At 40.3% G+C, this 18945-nt stretch overlaps 1 protein-coding gene across 1 annotated transcript in view; it reads left to right on the top strand.

The window, feature by feature from the left end:
* The window catches only part of BRF1 (BRF1 RNA polymerase III transcription initiation factor subunit), a 172914-nt gene that overhangs the window by 12245 nt on the left and 141724 nt on the right, over positions 1 to 18945 (top strand). The window contains exon 2 of the mRNA XM_042048135.1: positions 2009 to 2089. Coding sequence (XP_041904069.1) covers positions 2009 to 2089 — 81 coding nt within the window. The remainder of the gene's footprint in view (positions 1 to 2008; positions 2090 to 18945) is intronic.

Below are 18945 nucleotides of genomic sequence, written 5' to 3'. Positions count from 1 at the left end.
GTTCAGTATTTTGGTATATTTGAGGATAGAGGGGACTGGGAAGTGGAGTCTGCCTACAGGAGGGGCAGTGGTGCCTTTGACACAAGTTCTGGGTGAGCCTCCTGTCTCCAGCTTGCCCTGTTGTTTGCTTCTGCTCCTGCCTTGTGGTTGGCATCCTCCTCCCATGTACTGATGCTCGAGTGTGTGCTCTCCTGCTGCAAGTCAGACTAGTGAGGAAGCCTGTAGTAAAGCAAACCTTAAAACAACAACAAAAAAAGGACAATGGGAGGCAGAATTTCTGTTTAGATTTGCTGCTGAAGAAAAGGAACCTCAAACTATTGCCATTGTTGATACTTTTTTTGCCAGGTAAACCGTTCTTACTGAACGTACACCAAAAATGTTATGCCTGCTGTGGTAGCCTGGTAACCTCTCTCTGGTTTGCTGCATTGGTTTCTTTTCAAGTGTTTGCGGAAATACAAGGCTGTATCTGTAAGAATGGCAAGGAGATGGTGCTGTCTCTAATAGTCAAATGCAGAGTTGGGAGAGTTACCTCTGTACCCAGTGAGGAGATCACTGAGAATATTTTTCACTTCTTATTAGGATGATGTACTTAATCTGTGGGGCATTTATGTGAGAGCTTATTGCTGTTTGTTGAAAGGATCTGTTAATGGAGTTGGTTTCTGTTGTGGATAGCACTGGAAACCTAATTTAAAGGTTATATGGAAAAATAAGCTTTGAAGGCTGATAATAATTCTGCAGGAATATTAGCTTATTAGCTTTTCTGGGTTTTGGTTTTAGTTGGTTTTGGTTGTTTTCTTGGTATAGATGTACATTAAGTGCAACTGAGAGGAGATTAGAGCTAAAAAAATCTGGTAAGAGTGAACAGTTCAGGTCACAGTTTCTGGTCAGTTGTACCTGCCATGGAAGTATCTTATTCAGGTGTGTAGAAGAAATGCCCTGAACTGCTTTAAAGAGCCACTTCATTTTCTTCTCTGTGTCTATCCCAAAGCCTTTCTAGTTTGTTCTGACGAGCTAGTGTAAGAGGAGAAAACAGCCACATGAACTTGAGGAAAAGCTGTAGGCATCTTAGACAACAAGATGGCTTTTTTCCTCTATCCTGAAGACCAGACTACTTGAATTAAGTAGAAGTCCAATTACTAACAAATTGCTTGTTTTCAATCCTGTGCAATTTAGCTTTTGGATCTCACTTGCTGTTAAGCTGATAGATTCAGATATCCTGCTTGAGGTACCCTGATTGTTTTTTAAAAAAACCTTCCTGCTTTAGTGGGAGACTATTTTTGTCCTTGGTAGTTTAATTCCCTGTTCTGCAAGATTGGTTTGCATGAGTAGTTCCACTGACTCCCAGCAATCTCTGCATTCATGCTGCTCAGCATTGGCATGGATGCCCAAACCAGCCTCCAGTTTATTCTGATTTACAACTCAGACTTCTTTTAGTCTCCAGCCTTTCAGGGTGTAAAAGCAGCAGTTCCAGACTTGCAGTTTTTGTAGCCTAAGTGTTGCTGTGTTTACCTAATGACAAACTGAAGTTGCTTTAAAATAAGTGTTATGTCTGTAGTAGCCAACACAGTCATTATTGAATGCTAAATATGTTTTATGTTCTGTAATGCCAGCAATTATGTATTAAAATTCTGCAAATTCTTTTTTGAATATTCTTCAGACAAAAAATACTAACTAAGCGATTGTTTCGTCGTTTATTTTGAGAAATATTTTACAGTATTGATTTTCATGTTCTGTTTAAAATACGCATTGAGAGATTTTTGTACTTTCTTTGGACCTGAGATTGGGAGGGCTTATGGAGTCATGTAATTCTTATGGTATCCCAAGCAGGAAATAATTTGCACAGTATTGGTACTTGATGTTTTAAGTACTTTAAGACCTTCTTAATGTAATTTGGCATGTTGTAGATTATACAGATACTGAATATATTGGCACAATAAGTTTTATTTTAATATTTTAATTAAGTTATTCCCTTTGACATATCTCATGTTTGTTTTTTTTCCCCTGACAGGTGCAGGGAAAACACCGACTTTAGGAGGAGGATTCCACGCCAATCTGGGAAAGGAGTCACGAGCACAGACTCTGCAGAATGGTACTAGCAGATTTTTTTTATTAGTATACATACAATATATTGTATTATTACAGTTAATTTTTAGTTTTGAATGTGACCTCAAAACCTTGGCAGGCCCCTTATTATTCAGTGGACAAGTCTGCCTAGTGCTGATTTTTCATTGTGCTCTCATTTGGGTGCTACACCTGATTTGTGAGTTCATGTAGCTGACTGACAAAGGGTGATGGCACCTGACAATACTACTGTGGTTTAAAAGGGCTTTTTCAAGGTTGACATGCCAATTGCAGCTTTTTATTATCTGTTAAACCTATTGTGGCTTTTTATTTAAGTCAGTTTTCAGGGTTCTTGAAATGCTATATTCATGTTTATTTTTAAGTATAATTATTCAAATATTTTTGGTCTTAAGCAATACAAGTGTGAGATAATGTATATAAGTAATCATGTGCTTAATATGTGATCAGTGAATAGAGAGAGGAAAAATGGAAAAAAGGTTTTAGCACACAGATGACATTAAAATAAATATTCTCATTACATGCTTTACATTTTAATTGAGATCTCCATATTCTACTCTCTTTAAAGAGAGTGAATAAAAGCAGCTTTTATTCCAGGAGCAGAATGGTCTTCCAGTTTGCTGTTACTCGTATCAAGGGACAGGAGTTGTCATTTTTCGGCTAATTAATACTCCTGTCTCATGACTCTTAGAGATGACAGCTGATGGGCTGTCATAGCAAAGTCTCAGAAGCTGACATGTAATTAACCAGGGATGTAAATGGGTTTTACTGATAAGGTGCTCATTGCGGGGGGGGGGGGATATTTTAGAGAAAGGTATTTTCCTAAATTAATCCTACGTTTGCAACTCAACACAGAAAAATCTTGCCTATATTATGCCCCCATAGGTACATGAAGAGTAAGATTGATCTGATGTTGTATCTTCACAGGTTAAGATTGATCTGTCATTGGAGTATAATCAGATTACTTTACTCAGCATTATTCAACTGATGTCTATACAGATTGTTTTATATACAGAATGTTTTATTCAGCTGTTTGTACTTCAGAGTATTGAACCCTTTTTTGTTTGGCAAAGTAGAGCTTTCACTTTAGGTGAGCTAGTGTCAGTGTCAGGTCTGAAGTTACTATCTTAGGAGTTTTAAATTTGCTGTCTAAAATGTAACCTATATAAGCAGTGGGACAAAGCCACTAAACTTAATGAAGTCTGGTTTTGGATTAAGGCACTTTAATCAAAACTGTAATCTTGAACAGGCATTTTAAAAATAAATTGGCTTTTTGCGTAAGAACTTCACAGTTGTCTCTAATTGTAGAAAAGTAAAATGCTGATGGAAGGAAATCTGTCTTGTTGCTTCGTGGAGTGTTTGAATCCTTCAAAAGCCCTTTTGGTTACGCCAAAAGGTAATCACAAGTAAAGACAGTGTAGGCGTTTTTCTAGAATCTAAACACAGCTTTTTTCTTGGATGAGTGTTTGTTGGGGAATATGTCTGAGTATCTTCCTTCCCCACAGCTTTTGTGTGTGGGGCCTCCCTGATCAAAAACAATGATTGTGACTTGGCTAAAGTATATCTGCATCGTATACAAGAAATTTTAGTTGCTTTAAATGAGCTTATCTCCTGAACAGTCTTGAAACAGGAAGATAATTTTTCCTTTTACTTACACCTCTCTGAAGCTCTTTGCAGGTTTTCTTCTTTTTTTTTTCCTTGTGCCTATCCTTTCTATAAGGAGCAAGTATTTGGTCTTTGATTTCTGTAGCCAACCTACATTTGTCATGCTGCCAATCTGTCTCTGGGAGAGTTCTTTTCAGTGAGCTAAGTGATGTTCTTGCTCAGTCCCAGGCATGACAACAGCAGCTGATATTTCAGGTAGAGCAATTGGTGTTTGAAAGGCTTTTCTTTTCTGCTGCTGTATAATGAGCCGGTTGTCTGCTGCTTTTAATCACACTTCTGGCTTTACATAGTTTTTAATTGCAAATTGAGCTATGGCAATGAGCTTACAAAATCTCACCCTGTCACTGTGGGCCCATGATCATGGCTTTTTTTTGGGGGGTGAAATTATGTCAATATCCATCATGGTTAGACTTAAAAGTGTAGCAAGGTAAATGAACTTACTGTATGTATTTTAAACAAGAGGTATGGAGTTGTTCATTGAGTGAAACTGAAGTGCACTGGTAGTTGGCTGAAATAAAAATGAGCAGTTATAAAACATGCTGAGCTATTTATTTATTTATTTATTTGCTGGTGCCACTATGTTGGCATTTCCAAAATTAACTGTGCTGCAAATGAAGTGCTGAAATTTGCTCCTGTGGAGATGCTGGCCCAGCACAGCCTGTGAGCAGCTCTGGGAGGCCTGGTCCTGCCACTGGTGGCTCTTCTGTCAAGGCTGCTCCTGCCCTCAGTACTGTGAGCGCACGATTCTCTCCTGTACCATCGGTGCTCCATGCAGGCTCTTGCTGAAGTGAAGAGCCAGGCTGTGGGAAGCAGGGATGTGTGGATGGAAGTCCCCAGTGTAACTGGAGAGCAGCTGAGAGCCTGTGTGTGGTCCGACAGTGCTGGCAGGTCTTGCTCTGCGCCTGCTCTGCTTGCCAGCAACCTGCGCGCCTGACGTGGTGCGGGGAAAAGTCCAGCCATGGAGCAGGGACTTGCTGGGTTTTAAAAAACAACCACCTCCCCCTGCTATCCCTCCATTGCTCCTCTCCTTCCCCATGTAGTTTGGGCCAAATTCTTCCTTGGATAAAAGTAAAGTCTGTCTTTTCGGGGGAGGTGGAAGGGAGGTGATCTGGACTCACTGTCTTACTTAATTACCAGCAAAGCAGCTGGGCTTGGCTGAGTGTATGATGCTGCTGATTCTCGAGGCTTTTAATGAAAGGATGTTTAGAATTGGATGAAGAACAGTTTTGCATTAGAATGCTTAAGGTAATAACGTTTTTTTTCATCCATTCTAAAGTGAAGAAATGCAAAAGTAAAATCTCCCAGCAACTGCTCATCAATTCTGGACTCTTCTATAAAATCATTGTATGCACTGGTGTTTTTATAAAAATGTATATATGTGCTCTAAACAAAGCCATGGGCAAACCCTGAGCATTTTGTAGTTTTCAGGTTTGTGTAAGAATGTCCATTACACAGAACTAGTCTCCCTTACCACATGTGCCTTTGCTCTACCTTTCCTCACTATTTATAGTGCAGCAGGGCATGACTGTTCAGTTTCTCCCTTTCTTTGCTGAACCAGCTGATGTTTGTGTGTGTTCATTTGGGAACTGTCTGCTTACAGAAACTGGAGTCTTGTTTACACTTGCTAAAATATTTATGCAGGGAAGACTTAATACTGTTGTATTTGTTCATAATCACTTTGATTTTCAGAGTTCAGTACTGTGCTGATTGAGTGTATGAAACTCCACATGTTCAACAAGCTGAGGCCCACAAAATGCTTTGTATCTGTGCATACAGACCTCATTTTTGTAGTAAAAATCTGCACACCTGTGACATGATGTGGTGTTTCAACTTTGTTTTAAGGGATATGGCAAAACAGCTAAACACTGCTGATTTTGTGAAAAAGAAGAGTTACGAATAAAATACTGGCTCAGGGGGGGACTCTGACAAGACATCTTCCTCTGTGTCTGAGCCTCTTCAAATTTCTACAGTATTGGTCAACTCTTGCAGTTACTTACAGGGCTGAAACGCAGAGTGATGTCTCTTTAAATCCCATTTTACAGTTCCGTGCTGCATTACATAATCTCTCTAAATAGCCAGTTTATTCTTGTTTCCTTGCAGGCAATCTGCTCTCACTATATCCGTGTCAGAGTTGTTGTTACAAGGGAGTTGTTCTTGACTTGGAGCTCTGATACTTTCAATAGACCAGAAAGAAAAGGGAGAGGGGAAGGAGGGTCAATGGCATGATTATAACTTGAAAGCTTCAGTTGCAAATATTCAAATTTGGTTTAAACTAAGTTTGAAGATTGCAGCTGCATCTAGCTTAATCCAATTTCTGAACTGTTGTGCTGTGTTTTTAATTATTTCTTTAAATGAATGTGTGTTTTCCCTCAGTCCTCTTAAATACCAAAACATAGCTAACAGTATTTTAATGCTAAATGGGAAAACGTTTCTGAAGATGTTCTGTAATGCATTTTTTACTGTTTACATTTAATGTATTTGCTTAATTCTTTAACGTTTGTTGTCATCACTCGTCTCATAGCTGGTTTATTACAAGTGGTTATGGAGAGCTCTGCTTCCTCCCAGAACTATACATTGTGAGTTAGACCAGGACAATATATTATGCATGTGAAGAACAGAAGTATCCAAAGGGTAGGAACAGAGAACACTATTTAACAAAACTAAAACAGCAAGGGAAGAGAGAATAGTGGAATCCTAGAATAATAACTGAGATTGGAAGAGACTTCTGGAGGCTCACAAAATGGTGACTTTGAAGTTGCATTGAGCTGCTGAGGGCCTAGGGCAGCTGAGCTTCAGTTATTACCAAGGAAGGATATGACAGAGTTTCCCTGGACAACCTGTTCTCTAATGATTGGCTACCTTCACTGAAGAATTTTTCCTTGCGTTGAGTCAGAACTTATTTTGATGAAATGTGACTCTTGCCTTTTGTCTTTTTGCTGTGCATCTCTGGTGATGGAGCTCTGGCTCCATCTTTATAAGCTCCCACTGCAGAGCTGAAGGCACCAAAGAGACTTCTCAAGAACCTCAGCTTTCTTGTCTTGAGACTCAGCAAGTTAATCTGTCAGCCTAATCCATGTACTGCAGTCTCCAAATCATCATAGGGACTCTCTGCTGGACTTGCTCCAATATGTCAGTGCCTCTTCTGCAGAGGAGTCCTGAACTGGACAAAGTACTCTAAATAGAATCTCACAAGTGCTCAACAGGGGATGATAATCACTTCTCTTGACCTGCTGTCTGCAGTCTTAATAACACAGCTCCAGGATGAAATTAACCTTCACCACTGTGATTGGGTGCTGCTGGGCCATGTTCAGCTTTTTGTCCATGAGGAACCTAGATCCTTTTCTGCAAAAAAGCCAAACAGTCCCCAGCCTATGTTTTTGCCCTGCAGTTCTTTGGTCCCAGGTGCAGAAAAATTGCATTTGGCTCAAGAGACTTCTGCCAGCTCATTTCTGCAGCATCTTAAGATTCCTCTGAATAGTGGCTCTGCCCATCAGCATATTGTCCATTGTTCCAATGGGATGTCTTCTGCAGGCTGGCAAAGGAAACGTGCTGGCCTATTGTTCATGTTGTTAATGAAGGTGTTGAAGTGTACTGACCCCACTATCAGTCCCAGTTGTAAGCCTGATGGTGAAAGTGCTGAGCACTACTTTTTGAACCGGGCCAGCCTTTCGCCCAAGTTGCTGTTCACTGGCCTAGTCCAGATCTCTGCAATTTGGCTGCCAGGGAGAATGATGAAAGGGGATAAGGGAAGACTGTAGTTACAATTTATCTTGACTGCATTCTGGCAGTTGCAGTTGGGCATGATCTACCCTCATGGAGTCTGTGCTGGCAATTCCTGGTAACCTTCTTGGGTTTTGTGTGTCTGGAAATGGTTTCCAGGTAGATTTGTAGCCTTCCAAGAGGCTGAGGGGAGCCCCTGACTCACCTTTGGAGTCCTATTTCTCCCTCTGGAAGAAAAGCCTGATGCTTGCTGCCTTCTAGTCAGAGAGAACCTCTTCAAATTCCTACAGCTTTTTAAAGATAGAGATCACTCTTTTTACCGTCTTCTTTTGCATCCTCAGATGTATCTTATCAAGTCCAATTAACTTGTGTGTGTAGATTTTGTTTAAATGAGCCCTTGCTCAGTCTTTCTTTACCATGGATAGTTGCTTAACCTCTTCTCTGAACCAGCTGAAACCCTCTGAAATACAGGGTTGTAATTATGCTACCCATCTTCCTCACACCCCTCAAGATCTTGTTTATCTCGGGTTGCTGTAACCAAGCCTGCCATCGGACTTTACATCCTCCACCACTTCTTTCTGTCTAAAGAGTGGTAGGTGTGCTTCTGCTTGACCTGTTCCTGATGTGCTTTAGAATTCCACTGGTTGCCTGTGACCCACTATGGGTCCTGTACAGCAGCTGCTGGGGTGGATGCAATTCACCATGAGAACCTGGGTGTCTTCCTGCTTTCTAAAGAAGGCTTCATCTTCAGGATCAAATGGTCTGTGGCAGGTGCTCATGACTGTTTCGTTTGGCCTTGCCTCTCATCCAAACCCATTTGCTCTTTATTGGCCTGTCAATCATTTTTCAGCAGAGCTTCACACTTTCAGGCTGTTCCTTTGTATAGAATGAATCCCTGTCACCTTCCCTGTCTGTCCTTCTTGTGGAGCCTGTAACCATCCATCTCATTACTCCAGTCACGTGAGCTGTTCCACAGTGTGTCTGTTGCTCCCCAGTGAATTTGTAGTTTTGCAGCTGTGCATAGGCTTTGAAGTCTTCCAGACTGTTTCCTTCGTTAGATGCAATCTTTTCTTTGACTCTTCCTCCTGTATCAATTCCTGTCCCCGGCTTTGATTTCAATGATGAAACTTCTAGTCTAGTCTCTCTGCCATTATCTTGTCTTTCTTGCCTTCATTTCTGTTGTGATAGAGGCTAATCCTAATCCTCTCATCTCTGTGTTTATTAGCATCACATCGAGTTTCCTCTTGTTGTCTTTTAAACTAATCATTGCTTAAAGTTCTCCTTTTCTGGTTTTGCCTCATATCTTCGTAAATTTCTTTACTCACTAAGGCTTTGAAAGACTTCCTCTTCTAGTCAGACCATCGCTTCAGTTTTACCCTTTGATCTGTCTACTGCCTTGTCCCTTACGAGTCCAGTGTTACCATTAGCAATTTCTCTCTCATCCATTTCCTTCATCTTCACATTTCATGTGTTAACTTCCCCCGTCTCTCTTTGAAGGATGATAACGGGGCATCTTCTCCTTTTCATTTGGGATGATATTACATGTTTTTCGTGTGTGGGTGTGTTTTGTTGGGTGGTGGATTTTTTGTTGCTTGTTTTGTTTGGTAGTTGATGTTTCAAGTACAGCCTTTTCCCTTGGTAACCTTCTTCAACCTCAACATACCTCTTCCATCTAGTCCTATGTCATGGCTGGACATGGGTGGCAAAATTTAGATGTGTGTGTGAGCTCCTGTTTCTCATCTCCTTTCAGAGGCTCTGCATAGAGGCAGACAGATTTAGGGTGTGATTAATTTAATTCGAAAGGAAGTCAATGACTCATTCTCTGAAGCGTCTGTTTCTCTTCACTCACTGAAAGGAAGTCTATATTGACTAAGCCCAGTCACTCATCTCTGAAGATAAGGGTGATGAATCGTAGGCTTTCGTGTCTGCTGAATCTGTCTGTATTTGTGAATCTCCTTGTTGACACAGAGTTAACATGGCCAAAACTGAATTACAAATTGCATCCAACTGTTCTGCCCTTTTGCACGTTAACAAGTTCAAACTTCTTCCCACCGAGGCCACTCACAGCTTTCTTTCCTTCTGTCTTGTAGATCCACCCTCCCCAGCATCTGCTAAACCATGGATGTGTCCTAGCCATAACACTCACATATTTGTTTCTTGAATAAGTGTCTCTTGACTTTCGTTACTCTTCCTCTCTCACCAGAATATGCTCTGAGCCAGGAATGTAGAAAAGTTGTGACCTGGAATGCTGAATCTTTGGTCCTTAGCTTCTTCATCAAAGAGTTTTAAAGGAATGTTGTTTTCCCATCTTGTTTGGCCTCTCACATTTGTGGTTGCTGTTACTGATCACGTAACAGTTCAATAGGGAACTTTCCTGGTTTTACTAGGCTGTTGGACTTGCTTGTTACTGCTTGCTGGACCTCTGTGCTTCTGAGGCTTGCTTGGATGTCAGTAAGTGTGGGCTTTCCTGGTCCTCTGGTAAATTCCAGCAGCGCAAGCCACAGCATGATGCTGTACTCCCTGGTGGCCGAGCCTTCAGGGTATCTCAGTATCTCGCACACTTTTCTCAGAGCTTCATCTTCCAGGGTTTGCAGGCAACTGCACTAATCGGCAAAGACGTGAAGAGATGGAAAAACATTTATTTAAGGAAAACAAACAAAAAACTTCAGGGGCTGAAAACCTACTCTTTAGCTAGCATGAGTTACTCCCAGAATTTGGGTAAAAGCAGAAGACTGTATTTCCCTGCCTGTTGCCCTGTTACTTTAGAGTTTGATTCAGAGGCCTCTGAGGAAGCTGGGTTCCTTCCCGTACTCCAGCTTCTCCTTAAGCACATGGAGAATCTCTTCATTCTCATTTGGCTAATGATACCCTGTACTTCATCATCTCCAGCTACCTTTGTTAAAAGACCTGTCAAGTTCATCAGCTGATCTGGGACAACCTTTTGGTTATTCATTGATTAGTTTCTACTTGAGTTGAAATTTGAAAATTTTTATTGTCTTAAGTTTTGGCCATTTTTGTGTTTTGCTGGGGAATGATGAATAAAGTACCTGTCTTGGGGATGGTTTTGACGTGCTGCTTATCCCTATAGGGACAATATAATGGGGAAGAGTCCATGTGTCTTTTAATGAGATCTGTTACATTTCTAAAGAAGAAGATCTGGGATCTTTTAAGTAAAGAGTAGAGGATATGCTGGAGATAATGTGGTTGGATTTTGCCCAGAGACTGATTGACAACTTAAAACTTTGAGCACAGCATTCCACTGGGTTGAAATAAGTGAGTGAAGCTTTGCTGGTCTTCCTTACTCTGTTCCTGTGTTTGCTTAGCCAGAAAAGGGAAAAATTAGAAAAGGCATTTTTAAAATTTGTCGGAGGTGTTGGTTCAGTCTGTATGTGACTGAATAAACAGAGAGATCGTCCTGTGGCTGAGGACAGTCTCTGTTGCTACTTTTTCTTTTAATTTTGAAGGTTGTCTTTGAAGTTGGAAAAAAAAAAAAATTGCAGCCTAAATCAAATGAGTTAACATGACTTCTGTTGTCTTAACTAATAACTAGAAATATTTGCATGTTCAGCTCCTTTGAACTGGCCTGTTTCTGACTCTGGAGTTAAAAGCATCTTTCATGAATCCTTTGCTCTGTCTCCTCTCCTGTCTCTGCTCTGTCTCTTGGTTTATTAGCTGGCTGTGGGCAAGAGAACACTTGTGGCAGGGAAACACATATCTCTGCTTCATTTTATCAAACAAGAGAAGAAATGCCCTCTAAATTTCTGTGTGCTTGTGAAATTTTTTGGTTGGATATCAAAGTTACGGCCTTCTGTATCTCCAAAATTCTCCCTGTTAAATTTGGCAATTTCTGTGTGACACAGAGTAGCATGATACTGATCACATTTGTGGAATTCACTGATGGAGATTTATCTCCCTGCAGCCTTGTGTAGGTAATTGAAACCTGTCATTTCTCTTGAGAGCAATACTTTACTTAAAGATGGTTTACCTAAAGGGCTAATGTTTTTTAAAACATTTGCTTTTTATAGTACTATTCACAAGGAAATGAACTTGGATATTAATAGATTTATCTTCCTTCTTGTACAGTGTGGCAGAAAATAGGGGACTGCCTCTCTCTTTCCTCCCCCTCTAGTAATATCTATAAATTTCTGTGCTAGTAATCTGCCTCTTCTAACAAGCATCTGAATTAAGCCATTTTTGCTTTGGAATGTTGTTAGACAAGCTTAAAATATACTCCAGGTAATGTAGCTTTGGTTTAAGTTCTATGTAACTGCTGCTCTCCTTTTTGATAATGAAAGAATATATTTGTCAGTTTTGTGGCATAGGACTGTCTTAAACATTAAAACGTGAGTTTTGAAGTGTCCGTGTCATTTTATAGGCACTATGGCTCAAAACTTGAGAGGGGGAAGGTTGTTGTTGCTTTTAAATGCTGTGTTCTCTGATAGTACTGAGTTCTTTTCATGTGTTGAAAGTGCCTGTTTGTTTTGCTCTGTGGAATAAATTGGAGTTCTGGTGATGTGACAGTACAGGAAAGTGTTCCCTAAGCCCGAGGGTCTGCCAGTGTGATTTGCTTTTAGAGCTATTGCATTTTTCTTGGAAGATTGTTTTGCTGAAATAATGGCCACAGAAATCTCTGTTATCTCTGCAGAAATAACAAATAACAGAAGAAATTCAGAAACTACAGGGTTCTGTATCAGATATGAAATGTGTGTCAGTGTGAGCTTCCTGTATCCAGTACAGCCACACCAGCAAATTTATTAGCAGACTGACCTGTGTCAGCCCCCTGCTCAAAAGAAGAAACCACCAAAAACCTCAAAACCAAGCTCTGGTCCCAGCCTGAACAACTACTCTGTGCATGCAAGCAGGTTATCTTTGACCTGGATGATTGCAGTCCTGGGATTTGCTGCCCTCCCTGTCGGTTGTGGTGTCAGCCCAGAGGGCTGATTTGGTGTCGTGTGTGGGTGGGAAGGAGCTGTTGTTTAAAGGGTTGGGAGCTCCTCAACCATTGCCATCAGACTGCTGCAGCTCTGGAGTCCAGTTCCATGGATAGGCACCTTGTAACAGCAAAGCCAGTTCGATCCCAGCCTTTCCCATCCCTCAACTGCCCCTTGCCGCTCCCTTCACCCAAATATGCTGGGCCTTAGCTTGGGCAATGCATCTCTGTACTGGGACAGTGAAAAGATCTGGGTTTCACAAGCAAAATAGAAAAATAAAAAGAACCAGTCCTTTTTTTCTTTTCCTGTTTTCTTTTTATCATTTCACTCCTCCACATGCCACCATACATTGGAGGAGGGAATGGGTGACGTAGAGATGAGCAGGAGCCTCTTAAACCAGTTCTGCAGCAGGAGAGGCTGAACGCAGAGCTGCGTAGTGAGCTTCTCTCTCTTTTGCTTTTTTCTCTTAGGTTTTCTAAAAACATTTATTTATAACCCACTGTCCTGTTACGTTCAGTCCTGCACAGTCAGAGTGAAAAAAGGTGTTTTCTGTTCTTTTGGCTTGACTTAATATGAGTGGGAAGATTTTTAGAAATGTTCTGTTCATTGACTGCTGCTAGCAGATGGATGCTCTCCGCTTGAAGTGCCTCAGGCCTTGATATCTTCCGTTTTCTCCCCCTCCCTCCTCCCAGCACACACCCTGGAGTGTGCAGGCTGTGCTAATTTAGTCACAACTTTAAAAGGAGTGATGAAGAAGAAATGCTCAGCTCTAATAGAATTCTTGTCGCTCGTGACATCTTTGGGGAGTACATTTTCATTTCAGGATCCCTAAGGATTTTTTCCAGCAATGTGTATTAGATATTCTGCAATGCTTCGATGGAGCAGCACTAAAATTTGTGATGCATTTTAGGACCAAAATGCTAATTCTGTTTATATATTAATCAGTTCAGAAAATACAGCATACATGACATCCAGTTTGATATTTTTCAAGTATTTTAGTAACCCAGGCGTGACTGTTTCTGGTTCTGAGGTGGCTTTTCCATTTCTCTGAACCACAAAGCAAACCTTTAGACAATCATTTTGTTAACCTAGTATGTTAAAACATTTGAACCAATTACTGTATTTTACGAAACGGAGTGTTCCTATGTAAAGAGTTTTCCTTACTTAACATTAGAAGTCATCTGACGCTAGGTCTGAGGAGTTTGATTAATTTTTTAACAGAATCACAAAATGTTACCATTTTCTGGTTAAAATTGCGTGTATTTTAAATGGAAACAAATGACAGATTATACACCACCAGACTTAAACAGATTATACACAACCAGACTGTTCTTCTATGCTGATGACTATGCCTTAACTTAGGGGATCTGTTCAAAATCCTGTACAGCTTCAATCACCAGATGGTGCTGTTATACACTGCTCAAAACACGCCTGGAAAGTAAGTTTCAGTTCTTCCATTGCCATACTTACTCAAGTGTAATTTCACGGGAGGAGTGGTGAGATAGAGAATTTCTTTCTTTAACCATGCCTTTAAAGTAGAGCCTTTCGTGAAAATTTTGGGTTTGCTCTTGTGTGAGCTGCTTAGAGCAGAATTTTCTCCCACATGGTTTATGACCATGTTTGATGTAAAAATGTTACGTGGGATAATTTAGGAGGTTGGATTCTGGGTGTGTGGGACCATATCTGGACTCTGAGCCAGTGTGATTCCTTCTTGGGTGCTGAGATTATGAAGGTTTGCAATAAGGAATGAAGGAGCATAACAGGCAAGTACTGAGTATTTTAGCAAAGGTGAAAGGCTGAAGAGTGATGTCTCTTCATAAGCCGGACATAACCTGTTTCATGAATGAGATGCAATTTAACCTGGTTAATTAGGAATTTGGAAGGGCAAGAACTCCAGTCTGCTCTGGAAAGACTCTCTTTAACAAAAGAAATCCAGGCTCCTAATGCACAGTTTCTTTTCAATGTATTCAATAAATGTAATGCTTTTCCTTTTATTTAGAAAAAAACTTGAAACATATATATAAATGTAGTAAATTTTTTTCCCCTCAGCAGTTGTAAAGTAATTAGAGTTGTAAAGAAAGTTGCTTTTTTCCTAAGGCTTTGCAGAACTGGTTGTTTATGGTTAGACGTGAAATGGGAAATCATGAGTTTAAAGTTGCAAACTATTCCTTTAGATGAAGATGTTTTCCCCCTCTTTGTACTAAAATAATGGAATCATTTTGGACAATAAAAACAGCTAAGTACTAGGCTACTTAGACTAAACCTAAGTAGTGCTAAACATGTAGATAGAAATGAAGGAAGTTTAAGTAATTGCAGGAGGGGGGGAAGAATTCTCAAATGCATATCCCTCCTAAAGGCATTATTATTGCTGTAATTTTAGATGTAATTTCCTACATTAAGAATGTAACACTTGAAAAATGAATGTAATTATTTCCTACACAGAGATTTTTCTTTTAACTTTGTTTGCTAATAGAAATCATAAGCAAATGACACTTACAAAGTAGAGAGAGAAGTACAGCGTGGTCTCCTCAAACCCAGGCTCCAGTGTGGCAAGGAGTTGGGTTTAGCATACTTAAGCTTGGTTTTGATCCATGCTGTGTAGACCTGCCCTGGATGTCAGCAGGAGCTGTATTTGCTTAGCATTATTGTTTGGGACATCAAGTATGTACCTAGAAGCTGGCTTTAATCACCAAGATTTAAAGCCTTCATGCTGTTACAACAAAGCTGTCCCAAACAAACACAGTGAAAATTAATTGGAAAGGCAATTGATTGCTTAGGTGTTTAAAGTCAGTTCAGAGGATTCCTGTGTTTTCAACCAGAAGAGGCTTAAGTTTGAACAATAGAAAAATCAAAAATGGATCTTTCTTCAAAGAAAGGTCATTAGCACTGAATGCAACGAAACAAATGGCTAATTATATTCAAATGTGTGACTCCCTAAGAAGTTATAATATGTGAATGAGCATATAAATGATTTTTTAATAAAATCAGTTAGGAATGGGATTTTTAGGAGAAAGCTGTATGCTCTTCCTTTATGTGCCCTAATACCACTCAGTTGATTATTTGTACTTTTGGGTAGGATATTATGAAATGCATAATATTAAGAAAGCAGTTTAGGATCACAGTTCCAGTCTCTGGGATATAAACAGAGCTCGGTTCATGGAATGACTTAGGATGTACAGGAATTACACCCACACCTTCTCCTGTATGGTTGTCATTCCTTAGAGAGAATGTATTGATTAATGTTTCCATTGTACCTTAGGCTATTTGATTGCTCTTATAAATCAGTATTCAGGGAAAGCATTCTGTGCATTTTTACAGTAGGAATCATGAATTTGCTACTTTGCTCTGTAGTCCATCTGCTTAGGATGAGTTTCTGAGAATGGGTTGCTCTGCAGACACTGGTCATTAGGTCTGGTCTGCAGCTTGAGGGTTTTTTTGATAACAGTACAGAACTAAGAAACTTGAGGTTGCTTGTTTCCTGTCCTTACAAAATTGATGTACAAGACAAAGCCACCTTCAACGTCCTTTCGTTTTAGAAAGCATCACATTATCTTGTCTAAAAGGGAGACATAAATATTGCAGTTTCCAGCCACGCTCTCACGGGTTAGCACCAGGTGCTAAAGCATGGGTGATCATCCTTAAAAGTCATCCTGGTACTTATTTCCAGAGTTTGGCAGAGCCAGCTGATGCATTTCTGGTTCCACTGGGCATGTGTGCATATACATGCAAGCTCAGACAGATGCATAGAAATACTTCTACATGGAAAAAAACAATTTTTAAATTAGATTAGGAGATGGATGAGTTTGCTCATGGCATGTAGTGACAGGACAAGGGGGAACGGCTTTAAGATGAAGGGACGGTAGGTTTGGATTAGATATTAGGAAGAAATTCTTCCCTTTGAGGGTAGTGAGACACTGGCTAATGCTGCTGAAGTTGTGGCTGCCCCATCCCTGGAAGTGTTCAATGCCAGGTTGGATGGGGCTTGGAGGAACCTGGTCTAGTGTCCCTTCCCATGGCAGGGGTTGTTAGAGCTTGATGATGTTTAAGGTCTGTTCCAGCCCAAAACATTCTGTGATTCCATGATGCTTCTATCCTTTTAGACAAAGCATAGAAATTGTGTGTTACTGAAGAGCTGTGCTCAAGGCTTGTGGCTGCACTTCTTGCCAAGGCTTGTCTCACTTCTGTTTCTTGCTCTGGCTGATGCCTGTAGAAAACTGTTTGTTTTTTTCCCTTGGGTTGTGTCTCAGCACAAAATCTTAAGAGCACAGAGAGCTGGTGCAAGGGGTGGTGGTGGGATGGATGGGAGGGTGTTGGATTTCCCCTTTCAACTGTCACTGGCAATTTCATCCTCTACTGTTTTACCTGATTTATTTATTATGAAAGAAAAAAGTAGATTTCTTCTAATCCAAGAAGGATTGGGAAAATACTCTTAAAAAAATTAAATGGTGAAAAGTACAGGCTCAGCTGGTCCAGTTGAATCTAGTCTTCACGATGAGGTTTTTGTGTATTCTCTCCTGCTTTTTACCCTACGTTTGCTGTGGAGTGAAGAGAGGAAAACAGACTTTATATGAAAACGCAGTAAATCACTAATAGCTCTTAATTTATCATTCACTCCTCTCTAATTACCAGCCTCCATTTTAAATGTGAGATGAATCCTCACAATTTGCTAATCCAAATTCATCCTCATTTTCAAAGGTGAGGATGAAGCTGTCCTCCTATTGTCAGCAAATCAGCATCTATAAATTAGGAGATGTTAGAGGGGTTGCCTTATTATCCTGAGCCCCATGCAGCTTGCCAAATCCAAGCAGGTGTTATGTTTGCTTGCTTCCCTGGTTGTGAAAGCTCAGGGAAAATAGCTAGAAATAAAATTATTGAATGTCAGCAGAAATCTTGTAAGTGATTTCATAGCAGTACTAATGTGGGTGAATAGCTTTGCAAATACAGTCCCTTTCCACCTTAAAAAAATTTTTTTATATCTAAACGTTTCTTCTCTTTAGAAAATAGGAGGTGGGGAAATAATCTGACATATTTAGCTACATGAAATCCTTGTTTTTAAACTTAAAATACAAGGAAAATAATTTACAAGGTTGCTTAGTGATACTGTGGGAATATGTGTATCTTGAGACTATTCAAAGGCATCTCAAAGTAGATTTAGAAACTATGGTTCCTGACAAGCACTAGAAAAAAAAAATACTGCTTCTGGTGCAAGCTGAATCAGTCCTTGAGCGTGTCAAGAAAGAATACCACTTTTCAAGTGATTTTTGGAACAAATCCAGGGTGCTTGTGAGGTGACGTTTGTTGTCTGAGTGGTCTGTGTTATTCCAGCTGGCCCTATACTAAAAGTTAACTCTTGCTTGCTGCCAGCTTCTTTCTTGAGAGCAAATGGGTATCTATAGCTTTGGTCAAAATAAAGTTGTTAGACATCCTGTGGATCACAAACATACTTCTGTCTCTTTGTGTTCTCTGTCCATGGTGAGTCCACCATGCATTGATGGCAGATGGTCTCCTCAAGGGTAGTTTGCACCCTATTCTAGATCTGGGGGAACTGGGAACAGAAAAAAATGTTCCTTTTGCAGGATTACAGTGGTGCTCAGATGCTCTTTTTGCCATTGGCTACACAGTTTTCTTACTACCTGTGTGGGTATTTTGTTTCCCCCACTGCTTGTTACTTTTTGATCTGACACATATAACCAATTTCATTCCAAGATCGTTGCAGTGTTTGATTCCAGGTTTAAGAAGAAGAGGAAACTTGATGTTGATGAAGGTCTTTGACATAGGGGGGAAAAAAAGCTTTAAGGTTGTTTTGGATTTCTGAGAAACACTGATTAGTCATGCCAGCAAAGTCGAGTTGTGGGATTGCAATGACACTGAATATTAAATACCAGATTCAATATCCTAAGAAAACTTCAACAGAAGATAAAGGGGAGCATAAGGGAGTGTAAGCAGTTACATGGAAACAAAAATCAAGTTCTTAACAAAGTACAGTTGGAATTAATTGTCTCTTCTGCATTTTGCAGCAGAAGTCAAAGGTTGTCACCTGCCTCCGTGGCTCAGTCAGGGAATAGTGTGTGGTTTTCCATCTCCTCCAGAAAGCACTCCCTCCCTGTTAAGATAAGAAGGATCCTTGTGTCAGATATCCATTCCTGATCCAGTCTGTAGAAGGCATAAGAGGGAGACGACATAATAACAGCCACTTGCAACACGTTGTTGTTAAAGTTTGAGTGCTCTGATTTCAAAATGATAGCAGGCACTGTTACTGGAGGGTAAAACCACAGTTGATTTGAGGCCCTCAGAAATGTTTGGATGTGCCAAGTTCAGCTTCCTATCCATAGGGGCATGGCTTTCAGTAGGAGTTGAGTGCTTAAGATGATAAAAGCTGGATTAAACAAAGCAGCACCCATACTTGTTGTTGGACAATAGGATGGCATTTGACCATAGAGAAATGTGAATTTGGTGGGTCCTGTTGCTGTTGTAACTGCCAGGGACATGGATACGTGGATGTAAGGTTATTTTGGACAAAGCTAGGCAGAATTTCATCAGCCTGTCTGGT

This window comes from Corvus kubaryi, unplaced genomic scaffold (genome assembly GCF_017639235.1).
Source record: "Corvus kubaryi isolate FWS band 111438036 unplaced genomic scaffold, C.kubaryi_AGA036_p1.0 66, whole genome shotgun sequence".
Lineage (NCBI taxonomy): Eukaryota > Metazoa > Chordata > Aves > Passeriformes > Corvidae > Corvus > Corvus kubaryi.
Note: the sequence above shows the minus strand (reverse complement) of the source record. Positions and strands in the feature narration are given on the sequence as shown.